The 15,252-nt window shown below is 36.9% G+C and overlaps 2 protein-coding genes and 1 long non-coding RNA gene across 4 annotated transcripts; 1 reads left to right on the top strand and 2 right to left on the bottom strand.

The window, feature by feature from the left end:
- Positions 1-547: 547 nt before the first annotated feature.
- asf1bb (anti-silencing function 1Bb histone chaperone) lies at positions 548-6,506 on the bottom strand. Its single transcript, XM_016260032.1, has 4 exons — positions 5,942-6,506; positions 3,910-4,025; positions 2,722-2,898; positions 548-1,314 (listed from the first exon to the last, which is right to left on the bottom strand). Exons 1-4 carry the CDS (start codon positions 6,048-6,050, stop codon positions 1,123-1,125), a joined length of 594 nt encoding a protein of 197 aa, XP_016115518.1. The 5' UTR covers positions 6,051-6,506; the 3' UTR covers positions 548-1,122.
- LOC107573604 (uncharacterized) lies at positions 5,721-8,264 on the top strand. 2 transcript variants are annotated; one of them, XR_001607539.1, is made up of 3 exons: positions 5,721-5,947; positions 6,955-7,029; positions 8,013-8,264. It is a non-coding gene; the product is annotated as an uncharacterized lncRNA (long non-coding RNA). The 2 variants fall into 2 exon arrangements; XR_001607538.1 differs by lacking the exon at positions 5,721-5,947 and adding an exon at positions 6,119-6,197 and having other exon boundaries at positions 8,013-8,263.
- Positions 8,265-10,552: 2,288 nt separating this feature from the next.
- LOC107573598 (CD209 antigen-like protein 2) lies at positions 10,553-13,488 on the bottom strand. Its single transcript, XM_016260027.1, has 5 exons — positions 13,380-13,488; positions 12,998-13,174; positions 12,746-12,849; positions 12,572-12,675; positions 10,553-12,227 (listed from the first exon to the last, which is right to left on the bottom strand). The coding sequence occupies exons 1-5, from the start codon at positions 13,486-13,488 to the stop codon at positions 12,092-12,094; spliced, it is 630 nt and encodes a 209-aa protein (XP_016115513.1). The 3' UTR covers positions 10,553-12,091.
- Positions 13,489-15,252: the final 1,764 nt, after the last annotated feature.

Raw genomic sequence — 15,252 nt, 5'->3', positions numbered from 1 at the left:
TGGTGTGCATATTTCCACAGGCCCAGATCAGAGGGAGGCGGAATGAAACTATGGGAGGAGAGCAGAGGGAGAGATGGAGGGATGAAAGGAAGAGCAGTTGTGTGATGTGATGTGAGGATCAAAGGTGGAGCAGCCCAAAGTGCCATCTCTAACAGCTGTTGCTTAGCAACATCATAAAAAGACACACACAGGCCTGTGTCCGTATGAGAGCCAGAAGACGGAGAGACAACCAAAGACCGTTTTACAAAGACAAAAGTTCATATTTATTCAATCTAAGACTTTTCATAAACAAATATCACATGGAAAGAAAAAAAGGCAACAGAAGAACCAACTTGCATTCAGTTTAGAACAGAACAAAATTATTTTCTAACCAATCTCACATCCCAACAAAACAGAAACCGAGCTGGAATCGTGACGCGTTTCAAATATTGATCATATCCGGGCAAAATATTCCCAAAAAGCTGCCGATGTCTGACCATAAAGTACCACAGGATGAACCTCACAAAAACATGTCAAGGTCACATTAAAAAAAAAAAAAAAGAAAACCTTTTTTTTTTTAGTAATTTCTATTATAGCCAATGGTAATTCTCAAGAGTAATTCAATCAACACAACCATGATGTATGAATACTTTACACCCAATTTTTATTATCATATCATTATTATAAACAACTTTGCATTACAGTAATGAGAATGAGCTTGTTTTGTTTTTTTTGGGATTATAGTAATGACAGTTTGGGGGAAAAAATTGTCAACAATCTCAGAACACAAACATACTACTGGTCCTAAAATGCTTCTTTGTCTTTATGCAAAATATCATTTCTAAGAAAATGCAAACCGGACATGCTTTTTATGGGATTCACCTCACTAGTGATGTGCACCACAGAAAAACTGAAGAAAACAGTCCGTGTCTGCTGGTGCTGCAGGTCCTGCCCCCCTGCTGTACAGGACAGGGAGCGCAAGACAAAGTCCCACGACTGCCTGAGCGCTTCAGCTGTGTGATCAGAGCAGTGCCACAGGATTGAGATGAGTGTGTGTGTCTCAACTGTAAGAACATGTAGGTGTATAAATACAACATAACACATTTATTACTTAATGCATGAGGCTGTTGTTGTGTTCCGGCTCTATAAGCAGTCCATAGAGTTGTCAGGCATGAGTCCAAGGGGCGGGGCTTTGCCAGGCATGGAGGTGGGCGGGAGCATGGCGTTGGGGGAGGGGTCTACATTCTCCGAATCCTCCATCTTGTCCATAGTCGCCTCCCAGTTAATGTGGAAACGGGTCACGCGGGGGTTAGACGCCAAGATGTTCCTTTGCAGCTGTGAATCGGCACAAAAGAAAGAGGAAAAAAAAACGACGATGAAAAATCAAAAAGTTCATTTTTGTTTATGCATTAACTGACAACGAGCAAGACAGTTGTTACAGTATTTATTAATTGTCAACTTTAGTTATTAAAATTGATTATAATAATGCATTCACAAATTAACATCAACTAAGACTACTAAATGCTTTAGAAGTATTTTTAATTGTTCATATAAACGAATGTATTTGACTAATGTTAACATGGAATCTTATTGTAAAGAGTTAACAATATTATCATAATTATCAGTCAATAGACTAATCAATATTCATGACACCTCTATGCTTAAAACAAACTGCTTTATGTGTCGAATCGGAGTTTTAAATATTCAAAAAGTGGTTTAAGAATCTTGAGATTCGCAACAGAGTGAATGCGTGGGAAAAATGGGATTCTGTAGCAACACGCACAACGGCAGCGACCCGCAATCGTTAACAGAATTAATGAATTACAAACAATACTGGACTATAAACGGCAGCCACCTGCCTCTTTGATCTGACCCGCATTACCACATTTCAAATGCAGCAGATCTGTGTTACACAAATACACTCAATATATAACGTGCATAGTGTCTACTGAGTGTTAATTCAGTTTCCCCTACATAGCTCTATTCCAATTCACATGTTATATATGAAATATTTAGTAATTTAAATATGTTCATATTAATATCAATATGCTGGAATCCATGTCTTCCTTAATCGATTAATCTAACTGTGCCATATAGGCCTGGGCGATAAAACGGTATCGGTATTTATTGCTGGTACACTTTCATCCATAACGACAAAAAAATGTTCGGTATAGCGCACAATATAGGCGCAGGCACAGCACTCATTTTAACATGCGTTTGTGTGTTCTGATTGAAATGCAATCTGTGTGATCTGCGCTTAGGCTTTTTGTATTAAGCTAAGCATAAATACATAATGAAGTTAACTGTTTATTCAACTTACAAAATTATATTTGATTTCTATATGTTAGTTTAGACGTTATGCACTTTTTTATAGAAAGTCGTTATTTCATTGCATTGAATAAACAATTTAATGCGGTGCATTATTTTGCTCATTGCGCACTATCAGCATATCAAATATAAGAAAGGAATAATTGTTTCAATCTTTTTTTGCGTTTGACTGTTAAAACTAAAATTATTTGTTGCTTGACTTAAACTGGTTAAATAAAAAAAATTGAAAGTGATTAAATTTAAACCTTTTTTTCTTCTGCTCTTTGTTAAGTAAAGGTTATAACATATTTGTTTTTCAATCATTACCAATAACGACTGATATGAATCATTGTATCATGATTTTTTTAGCTATATCGCCCAGCCCTAGTGCTGTACCATTAGTGAATAAAGCACAGCATGCATAGAATGTCTCACCTGTGTGTAGTCGGGCTTGACAGGTGGGTTTTCCCGCAGCTCAGGGTCTGTGTACTCATTGTTTACATAGTAACCAATGCGAATGAATTCCTGTCCCCGATATGTGCATGTGATCAGCACGACGGTCACGCCCACTGCATCGCTCTCAGGGATCAGCCCTGTGTTTGGAGCGTCCGCCTGTCAATCAAGTCAAGAGAGACCAAACAGAGAAATGTGAATAGAATGCTGTTTCCAAGTCATCTTTGTAGCTTGCAGGTTGTAAATGTTCTTGCATCTACAAATAACCCTTTGAATTTCATGACTTTGAACTGTGTCCAGAGGACCAATGTGCCATTGTTTTTGCACTTTTTCAAGAACAGAGATGAGCACACATCTTAAAGCAATTTGTGTATTTGACTTGAAATTTACATTTGTACGTTCTCCATTCATCTTTAGGTGGCAGTGCACTGCAATGTATTTACTAAGGTGGTATTACCGTATTGACCCGAATATAAGACGATGTTTTTTTCTTGGAAATACATCTGAAAAATCGCGGTCGTCTTATATTCAGGGTCTAGACTTTGACATGTCAATAATACATCCACAACAATAGGTGGCGCCAAATACGCATTAAAACGAGTGTGCCATGAAATATGTAATGTAATGCGTGTTGTAAAGATCGCGAGTAAAAACTAAAGAGAAAGAAAAGCTTACAGCTGCATGAGTCGTGACTGTCACGTTAGCCTGATGGGACCAAACTCTCTTTGTGATTTTAAAACGTAAGACAGTACCTAGATTTGAAGACTACAGTAAGATTTAACTTCTACTGTTAATAAGACTTTGGTAGGCTACTATTAGATGGATAGCCTAAATGTCCTAATTCAGATGGGCTACCGTTTTTGATTTTTTTAATGGTATATCAAAAAGTGTATATTTTTTAAATGTGATTGTTGGTACATTTGACCAGTTTTTACCATACTTTCAAAACAAAAATTAAAATAGGAAAAATATGCAATATGAAAATAATTGAAGACAAAATGTGTTTTACTGAGAAAAAAATAGATTTGGTTTTTAAAAAGGCTTTTTCCAAAAGGTACATCTGGAAAAATGGGGGTCGTCTTATATTCGGGCCAAAACGGTATTTATACGGGTATATTAAATTCATACAGCACCGAACCAGGAACAAGTATTTCCCAGATCATAACCCACCTGAAAGACAAACATATGTCTGCCTGCAGGAACTGGGCCGACCAGAACCGAGTCCAGGACCTGGTCGTACTCCTCACTCTCAGCTGAGCCCACGTAGATGATCTTCCACTCCAGATCTGAGAGAGAGAGAGACAGAAACCGAGGGATAAGCAATTCTTTAAACAGTAAAGAGACAGATGTACACCATACAATAAGCATTCAACGCCATACAATAAGCATTTAGTGCAAAATGAAAAGAATGCGAGTTCACATGCATGAAAAACTGAACATCCTTTGCGTTTGCCCTTATATTTGTATTTCAAGTTTCATATTTGATTATGAGGATAAACATTTGAAGGTTTGTAGAACAAAATGTGACAATTTCTTATCTCAATGTTAACCAAAAACCTTAATTTGCAATAATTTTACTGGGATTTTTTATTGTGCCATTAAGTGTAATATTACTAATCGTCGGTAAATTAATGGGTATACCGATTAAATAAAAATGTAATTTTATAAAGTTAAGAGAAAACAGTGCGGAAACATGCCTAGGTAAAGTTTTCTTAATCCTTAGACTATGATTACTATGCAATAACTGAATAAATAAATTCTTCATAATATTTTTGATAAACAATGTTGTATTACAGACGACATGTATAAAATAAAAAGTAAGATTTCCAATTAATCAGAGGAACAGTATTCTAGTAAAATTTAGCAAACAAATAATAAATAGACCTACATTTAACAGTTTTAGATTATTTGTGTTCATGAAATAAAATAATATCTCTAGAACAGTAATGTATTTTACGATAAAAACATTTTTTTTATTGCAAACAACTCAGAGATGACCTTATATTTGTATTTCAAGTTTCATATTTGATTATGAGGATAAACATTTGAAGGTTTGTAGAACAAAATGTGACAATTTCTTATCTCAATGTTAACCAAAAACCTTAATTTGCAATAATTTTACTGGGATTTTTTATTGTGCCATTAAGTGTAATATTACTAATCGTCGGTAAATTAATGGGTATACCGATTAAATAAAAATGTAATTTTATAAAGTTAGAGAAAACAGTGTGGAAACATGCCTAGGTAAAGTTTTCTTAATCCTTAGACTATGATTACTATGCAATAACTGAATAAATAAATTCTTCATAATATTTTTGATAAACAATGTTGTATTATAGACGACATGTATAAAATAAAGAGTAAGATTTCCAATTAATCAGAGGAACAGTATTCTAGTAAAATTTAGCAAACAAAATAATAAATAGACCTACATTTAACAGTTTTAGATTATTTGTGTTCATGAAATAAAATAATATCTCTAGAACAGTAATGTATTTTACGATAAAAACATTTTTTTTATTGCAAACAACTCAGAGATGACATTAATGAAATACAACTTTGCATACATTACACATAATCATCTGAACATATGGAAGAGAAGAGAAGGGGGGAAAAAAAGAAAAGTTGACTAAAAAGAGAAAGATGCATTTAAATCGCTGCCTCCCGACACGTGACGTCACGAGAAATCTAACCAATCGGAGAGGGCACAGACACATTGTTCACGCCCCGCTTCCGCTCTCGGACTAATCAGGGATGACATTAATGAAATACAACTTTGCATACATTACACATAATCATCTGAACATATGGAAGAGAAGAGAAGGGGAAAAAAAAGAAAAGTTGACTAAAAAGAGGAAGATGCATTTAAATCGCTGCCTCCCGACACGTGACGTCACGAGAAATCTAACCAATCGGAGAGGGCACAGACACATTGTTCACGCCCCGCTTCCGCTCTCGGACTAATCAGGGAAGGAGGGGCGGCCTCGCGCTGTCATCGAACTCCCCGCCGGCGCCAAAATATTAAGCGCGTAAACATTAGCAGCTGACAAGAAGACCTTTCCCGCTTAAATCACCATAACTATTCCCGTGATTCCGGATGAAGTAGGACATAACGACATCGTGAGACGGACTTAAAGCCTTCAGTATTAACGAAGTAACTGCAGAAGACGTGCATAAACTGTTAATTTGTGAAATCTCTCACCTTCAGGTAGGTCCTCCATACATTCAAACGTGATTTCGAATTGAAACGGGTTTCTAAAAGGACTGGGGTTGTCCAGAACAGCCACGTTTAGCACCTGCACTTTAGCCATGATGGCTCACAAGGTCTGAGCAACAGATATCGGCCTCGTGTTGTGGAAGAGAGCTTCTTAAACTGTCCAGGTCTGTAAATCTGAAGCAAATCCAGCAGAAGTGTAAAACCGGAGTCGGATCTTCAAAAGGATCTTCTGTTGAAGCAGGTGAGGCGGTAGGGTTTCTCTTGATGGGGTTAATTTGTACTTTTTAAACTAATCAGACGGTCGCCATACATTCATTTTATTTACTGCTGGAATATCCTGAAGAACATATAATTTAGTGCAGGTTTTGCGTGCACGCGGTTTTAAACGACCAAATAAAAGCATCAAATTCGGTCCTTTCCACGGGACCCTGAAGGAAAAACGTCCCTAAATGCAGCAAAGACACTGAATGACAGCAGCAAGTGCTCTGTTCTTCTCTCGAGGTTATTGGCGGATTGGCAAACCAACGTTAAAGGTGCATGTCTGCCACCTACTGGTCTGGAGAGTGAAACGCACACGGTTCAGCTATGAACTATTGTAGATAAAAAAATAAAATAATAATAAAATAAACCAATTGTTTTTTACATAAATACAAAATTCAAAGCTTTAAACTCTTTCCATTAATCTTGTCTTTTTTAAGTACTTAAACAATTCTCCATATATTCCTGGTTTGCATTACCCCATAACCTAATAGTGTCTTTAGAGATATACTGTTAATTCCCATCAGTTCCAGTTCTGGGAACATCTGATGTCTTTCCCTTTCATACGCTATACATATTAAAAGAACATGCTCAACCGTTTCTGGTAGTCCACATTTATCACAAATGCCTGTTTCATGTTTCCCTATAATGTGCAAACTGTTATTTAATGCTACATGTTTTATTCTCAATCTAGATCAAATAAAGTGCTCTGTTCTTCTTCTTCTTCTTCTTCTTCTTAGTTTAACGACGGTTGGCATCCAGCTTATTGGTGCATTACCGCCCCCTTATGCTCCGGATTGTGGATCAGATAATAGGTTAAAATAAAACTTAATCTATTCCTTTTTCCCTACTAACACTTAAATACCACTCACATAGGCCCCCTACACACACAAAAATGTCATCAATATTCTACTCTGTGTCCTATTTACTGTGCTTAGTAACCCTTTTAATGTGATCTCCTGCACCCCAATCTCCCTCAGCTTATTCTTCATTGCCTGTCTCCGTGCTTCATATCTCATACAAGTCATAATTATGTGCTCCACTGACTCCTCTTCTTGACATCCCTCACACAATCCTGTCTGGTGCTTCCCTGTCATCTTTAGTGTTTTATTCAGTGAACAATGTTCCAACCTTAACCTTGTCATCACGGCATCTTCTCTCCCATTTCCCATTCCCACCCTATCCTCTTTAACATTTCTTTGAATTTGGTATAAAGTGCCTGCCTTTCTCCTCTCTATCCCACCTCTCTTGCCACCTTTTATTGATTTTCTCCCATATTATGCATTTAACCTCTGCGTTACTTACAGTACATTAACCTGCATCTCTAGATTCTACAGCCTATCCGCCATCTCATTACCCCTAATCCCAACATGTGCTGGGACCCACATAAATCTTACCTGACATCCCTTATTAACTATTCTTGTGTTTCTTGTGTAATTGCAGTACTTCATACATGATATCTTGCTGAGTTTTTGAATTAAATGACCTTAAACTAGCTAAAACTGATAAAGAGTCAGAACATATCAAAACCTTTTGCTGCCCTACCTTTTCCACCCATTGCAAAGCAATTTAATATTGCCATCATCTCTACTGTATATACCCCTAGCTTATTAGATGTTCTTTTATTAATTTCTATTTATTTTCCCAGAATTGCCACCCCAAACCCTGTTTCTTCTCTGTCTGTTTTTTTAGCACCATCTGTATAAATCTGTATAAATTCACTATAGTTTCCTCCTATTCGATTGCTAAATACACTCTTCAAATTAATTTCTTTCTTTGCTTTCCTTTTTTCCTCAAGCACAAACCAGTCTACCTCAGGCCATGTGATCTTCCAAGGGGCAATCTCTGGAAAAACTACTGTAGGGCTTAGCAAGTGCTCTGGCTCTGATGTTTGTCTTCTCTCTCAACCAACTTGTTCAGGTGCATACCGCCACCTACGGTACCGGGGTGTGCAACTTCAGGGCTTCATGTACTTCACATAGTTATAATTATAAAAATAAAAACACACACACACACCTATATACTGTGCTGTAACCCTGTATCTTTAAGAAAACTAAAGAGAGCCTTACTACATTCCCACATTTTCTCCTCTTGTCTTCTTCTCTGATCCCTTCAGTCTGCTAAACCTGCTCTCTGCTGCAACCTGCTGGACTGGAGGAAATCTTCCTCTTCTTTGGGGTTTTACGGCAGCTGGCATCCAATTTGTTGCATTACTGCCACCTACTGTACTAAATTTCTTTTACAGTCTATTCTCTTGTCCAGTCCAGTTTCTTTAAAAAAAAAAAACTAATAAATATTTTCTGCCTTTTTGTTTCTCTGCACATTCCAAAATACTTTTAACATTTGCCTCTACTCGTCCTAAACTCTGTAGCTGGGTCATCATTTCTTGTCTTTCTTGAGTAAATTTCCCGCAAGATATTAGAACATGCTCAACCATCTCATACTCCTGACACTGGCTGCACATTCCTGTTGTGTGTTTTCCCATAATATGAAGAGTGCCATTTGGGTTGCTATGCCCCATTCTCATTCTGCTTAGAATGAACTTGTTCTTTCCTACTCATACCATTATCTCTTGATACACCCACTCTGTTTTGTATAGAATATAAATGCATCCCCTTTGTTTCTTCATGCCACTGCTGCTGCCATTTGTCCATTGTTTCATTCCACACTATGCTCTTTCCTTTTGATTGAGATAACTTGATATTAATTTCAACATTTTCTTATTTGGTTGCCTTTTTTGCGAGCTTGTCTGCCCTTTCATTGCCCGGAATACCTGAATGAGCCGGGACCCACATGAATGCAATATTCTTCCCCTACCTAACTGCTGTTGTATAAATAAATAAAATATCATAGAGGAGGCCTTGATGATTTGTAGCTGTGCCTGATTTAATGATCGTAAGTTGGCACCACGTTCCAGTTCTGGGAACATCTGATGTCTTTCCCTTTCATACGCTATACATATTAAAAGAACATGCTCAACCGTTTCTGGTAGTCCACATTTATCACAAATGCCTGTTTCATGTTTCCCTATAATGTGCAAACTGTTATTTAATGCTACATGTTTTATTCTCAATCTAGATCAAATAAAGTGCTCTGTTCTTCTTCTTCTTCTTCTTCTTCTTAGTTTAACGACGGTTGGCATCCAGCTTATTGGTGCATTACCGCCCCCTTCTGCTCCGGAGCGTGGATCAGCTAATAGGTTATATATTCCCTTTTCCCCCTAAAACTTACACATCACTCACATTGTCCCCTCACATTAATATCCACACACACATCATACATCAAATCCTGCTTAAAACCCCTGCTTCCCTTAAAAAAGTAATCATTATTCCACTATTTACTGTGCTTAGTAACCATTGTAATGTAATCTCCTGCACCCCAATCTCCCGTAGCTTATTCTTCATTACCTGCCTCTGTGTTTCATATCTCTTACAAGTCATGATTATGTGCTCCACTGACTCCTCTTCTTGACATCCCTCACACAATCCTGTCTGGTGCTTCCCTGTCATCTTTAGTGTTTTATTCAGTGAACAATGTTCCAACCTTAACCTTGTCATCACGGCATCTTCTCTCCCATTTCCCATTCCCACCCTATCCTCTTTAACATTTCTTTGAATTTGGTATAAAGTGCCTGCCTTTCTCCTCTCTATCCCACCTCTCTTGCCACCTTTTATTGATTTTCTCCCATATTATGCATTTAACCTCTGCGTTACTTACAGTACATTAACCTGCATCTCTAGATTCTACAGCCTATCCGCCATCTCATTACCCCTAATCCCAACATGTGCTGGGACCCACATAAATCTTACCTGACATCCCTTATTAACTATTCTTGTGTTTCTTGTGTAATTGCAGTACTTCATACATGATATCTTGCTGAGTTTTTGAATTAAATGACCTTAAACTAGCTAAAACTGATAAAGAGTCAGAACATATCAAAACCTTTTGCTGCCCTACCTTTTCCACCCATTGCAAAGCAATTTAATATTGCCATCATCTCTACTGTATATACCCCTAGCTTATTAGATGTTCTTTTATTAATTTCTATTTATTTTCCCAGAATTGCCACCCCAAACCCTGTTTCTTCTCTGTCTGTTTTTTTAGCACCATCTGTATAAATCTGTATAAATTCACTATAGTTTCCTCCTATTCGATTGCTAAATACACTCTTCAAATTAATTTCTTTCTTTGCTTTCCTTTTTTCCTCAAGCACAAACCAGTCTACCTCAGGCCATGTGATCTTCCAAGGGGCAATCTCTGGAAAAACTACTGTAGGGCTTAGCAAGTGCTCTGGCTCTGATGTTTGTCTTCTCTCTCAACCAACTTGTTCAGGTGCATACCGCCACCTACGGTACCGGGGTGTGCAACTTCAGGGCTTCATGTACTTCACATAGTTATAATTATAAAAATAAAAACACACACACACACCTATATACTGTGCTGTAACCCTGTATCTTTAAGAAAACTAAAGAGAGCCTTACTACATTCCCACATTTTCTCCTCTTGTCTTCTTCTCTGATCCCTTCAGTCTGCTAAACCTGCTCTCTGCTGCAACCTGCTGGACTGGAGGAAATCTTCCTCTTCTTTGGGGTTTTACGGCAGCTGGCATCCAATTTGTTGCATTACTGCCACCTACTGTACTAAATTTCTTTTACAGTCTATTCTCTTGTCCAGTCCAGTTTCTTTAAAAAAAAAAAACTAATAAATATTTTCTGCCTTTTTGTTTCTCTGCACATTCCAAAATACTTTTAACATTTGCCTCTACTCGTCCTAAACTCTGTAGCTGGGTCATCATTTCTTGTCTTTCTTGAGTAAATTTCCCGCAAGATATTAGAACATGCTCAACCATCTCATACTCCTGACACTGGCTGCACATTCCTGTTGTGTGTTTTCCCATAATATGAAGAGTGCCATTTGGGTTGCTATGCCCCATTCTCATTCTGCTTAGAATGAACTTGTTCTTTCCTACTCATACCATTATCTCTTGATACACCCACTCTGTTTTGTATAGAATATAAATGCCTCCCCTTTGTTTCTTCATGCCACTGCTGCTGCCATTTGTCCATTGTTTCATTCCACACTATGCTCTTTCCTTTTGATTTAGATAACTTGATATTAATTTCAACATTTTCTTATTTGGTTGCCTTTTTTGCAAGCTTGTCTGCCCTTTCATTGCCCGGAATACCTGAATGAGCCGGGACCCACATGAATGCAATATTCTTCCCCTACCTAACTGCTGTTGTATAAATAAATAAAATATCATAGAGGAGGCCTTGATGATTTGTAGCTGTGCCTGATTTAATGATCGTAAGTTGGCACCACTTTCTACAATCCACTCTACTGCTTCCAAAATGGCAACTTACTCTACAGCATATACACTTAAATAGTCAGATGTTCTTTTAATAATATCCACCTTGTACCTAATTGGCACAGTTCTGGAGGAAATCTCTCCAGTCGGGCATCAAATGCAGTGAAGCAGATGCACAAGAATACGAAATGAAAACAAAAATGCTGTGCTAATACCGTCGATCAACAATTTTATTATAAAAGAAAGCAAAGCAAATAAAAAGCAGTTCCACAGACACTTAATATCAGCATAATAGAATGAGTAACTGCAATCGCAACACTTCGAAAACCACAAGTGAGATTCATGATAACAGCTGAAATAAGGAAGGACATATATTAACATGCTGCTATAATGGAGCAACACCTCAGAGGTTTGTTGTGCCATAGTGCCCTTTCATATGAAAGCTGTTAATATGATGAAATAAGTTAAAACAGACAGGAAACTCAATCAGAAATTATACATTCTCATATCACAATAAGAATGATTCCATAAGACCATACAAGCAAAAGCATGACAAGACTAGATGAACCCTATTTCTCACAAATCCAATGTCTTGTGCCTGAGCATGGCAGATCATTCCAGTTTTTCAGAATAGGGTTTTCAGGATTCAGTTCAACACAGTCCTCAGTTCCATGAAGGTCATTTGGCTCACCCTTGAGCCAAAACCTGAATAAAATGTGTCAGATGTTCAATCATATCAGCCCCAAAGTTTTTACTCTTTCAGCAACTAACAACTGAGGAGCATCACAAGCTTTTCATGAATCAACAATACTAACACTACCGCAAAGTTTAGAGAGTAAAATAAAGTAGTACAGAAGATTGAGCATAAGTGGAAGTGCAGAAAACTAAAAGACAGAAGTTTTCTTTTAGTAATTTTTATTTTTCTTATTAAATGGGAAGTCCCTTTAATTGTGGTTGTTGTCATGATTGCGTCCGGAGAAGAGCAGAGTCTTCTAATACATGTATATCTTCACCTAATATATATATATATCTGTGTTTTTAGCACTTACCCTTGATTCGGTGTTGAATTATCCACCCATTTCATGATGCCCTCCTGCTCTGTGTGTGACAAACCAATCCACACTCTCTCACTGACTAATGAAGATATGTGTCTCTGTGAATAGGAATAACAAGGAATAAGTGTGATTTCTCTCATTCATTAACAGACACTCACACAAACTCACCTGCTTCTCTTCAGTGTTGATAATGACCAGATCAGCACCATGATCCCTGCAGTACTGCCTGCTGTCAGACCAGCTCTTCAACTCACTGGACATGAAAAACCAACCTGAACCACACAGATTTTCAAACATAAACACTTTTCAAAGCTATACAAAAATATGCGGGACAAATTATACAAAAACGGATTTGATCCAACCTCGTTTCTGCCTTCTTAAGTTCATCACTCAAAGACAAGACTCTGCTTTCTAACTTACCTTTCTTCTGCATTCGATCAGTGTAATTGGCCTGTAACTCTTCAATTGTGTTCTTGTAACTCTTTATCAGGTCTCTCTCTGCTGTGATGGTGAAGTACAGCAGTATGATGAAGACCAGCAGAAGAACACAAATGAGCCCGAGACCCACTGTGATCAACACCAAACATCTACTTCCTCCTGAGGAACACGACCAAAACACACAAATATCAGTTAATAACAGTTCACTGAATATTACTAGACAACACCTCAAATCAACATGTAAGTAAAGTGTATGCTTATTTATAATGACAAACAACCGGAATTCCTATAAAGTAAAATATGCAAAAACGTTTGCGGAAGAAGTAAAAAAAAAAAAACAATATTAAAATGTTAATACACTTACTGCATTTTTTAGCTTTTCCTTCTGCTGGCTTGTGATTCTGTGTTTGAGGTCCAAATGTGTGATTAATGTCTTTGTGTTCAACATTTTCATAAACAGCCTCTATCTCCATTAGTCACTGTGGCTGACAGTCTTCACAGATGAGTTGTGAGTAGCTATGTTGCCTAATGTTTTAAAAACCCTAAACCTACACGGGAAGTCATTTCCTAAACTGGTTACACAATCATAAGATGCTGTGGCATATGATGTAACCATTATGTTTCTATTGCATGTATATTTTCTTGTTTGAATCATAGGATCAGCATACTTCCCTGACAAACGAAAACCAAAACGGTCATCATGTTTTAACAAACTTTAGTCACATCACAGGTCTATGTCAGTAAAGAGCATCAAATATCAATTGAAAAAAATCACTCCATATCCAATTTAACATTTAAAATCAACCTTCAATCCACTTTGTCATACTTGGATAATGAAGGGCTTTTAAAGAGTGTTTTTAAAATATTCAAACAAGAACATATGCTGAAAAAGTTGAAAAATAATTCCATATTAATAAACCTCAAGCAGAAAAACAAGTTAATGTGCATGACCATTTCAGTGTTAAACCCTCAGACATTTATGAAATTGTTTTAAATAAAGGAAACAAGCTTAATTTCTATTTTTAACATTATTTATTCTTCAGACATTCCTCTTTAAATACAATAAGTTATTTGTTGTATACAGAGTGACCCACGTTTGGTTTTTGACCAAACTTAAAATTCAACAATCTGGACATGGAGCCACATTGAGATAAAAAAATGCTAACAAAGTGTGCACATGCCACAAACCCAAATAGGGCTCAGGTGCAGGACAAAACGGACAAACTGAAGTAAAAATACAAAAGTAATGTCCGTACACTGATATAACTGCTCCATAAAAAATGTATGCAACGTTTCGACCAGCAGGTCTTCGTTAGATGACGAAAAAAAAAAACTGCAGTGTTGCCAACTAATTTTCACAATAGTATATCTCAATTTCAGGGGAAGTTGCTAAAGGAAGTTTTCGTTTTAAAAACCCTAAACCTACACGGGAAGTCATTTCCTAAACTGGTTACACAATCATAAGATGCTGTGGCATATGATGTAACCATTATGTTTCTATTGCATGTATATTTTCTTGTTTGAATCATAGGATCAGCATACTTCCCTGACAAACGAAAACCAAAACGGTCATCATGTTTTAACAAACTTTAGTCACATCACAGGTCTATGTCAGTAAAGAGCATCAAATATCAATTGAAAAAAATCACTCCATATCCAATTTAACATTTAAAATCAACCTTCAATCCACTTTGTCATACTTGGATAATGAAGGGCTTTTAAAGAGTGTTTTTAAAATATTCAAACAAGAACATATGCTGAAAAAGTTGAAAAATAATTCCATATTAATAAACCTCAAGCAGAAAAACAAGTTAATGTGCATGACCATTTCAGTGTTAAACCCTCAGACATTTATGAAATTGTTTTAAATAAAGGAAACAAGCTTAATTTCTATTTTTAACATTATTTATTCTTCAGACATTCCTCTTTAAATACAATAAGTTATTTGTTGTATACAGAGTGACCCACGTTTGGTTTTTGACCAAACTTAAAATTCAACAATCTGGACATGGAGCCACATTGAGATAAAAAAATGCTAACAAAGTGTGCACATGCCACAAACCCAAATAGGGCTCAGGTGCAGGACAAAACGGACAAACTGAAGTAAAAATACAAAAGTAATGTCCGTACACTGATATAACTGCTCCATAAAAAATGTATGCAACGTTTCGACCAGCAGGTCTTCGTTAGATGACGAAAAAAAAAAACTGCAGTGTTGCCAACTAATTTTCACAATA

The sequence above is a fragment of the Sinocyclocheilus grahami genome, unplaced genomic scaffold (genome assembly GCF_001515645.1).
Source record: "Sinocyclocheilus grahami isolate Dianchi unplaced genomic scaffold, SAMN03320097.WGS_v1.1 scaffold1982.1, whole genome shotgun sequence".
NCBI lineage: Eukaryota > Metazoa > Chordata > Actinopteri > Cypriniformes > Cyprinidae > Sinocyclocheilus > Sinocyclocheilus grahami.
The sequence above is the reverse complement of the archived record's forward strand: the minus strand, read 5'-3'. Positions and strand labels throughout refer to the sequence as shown.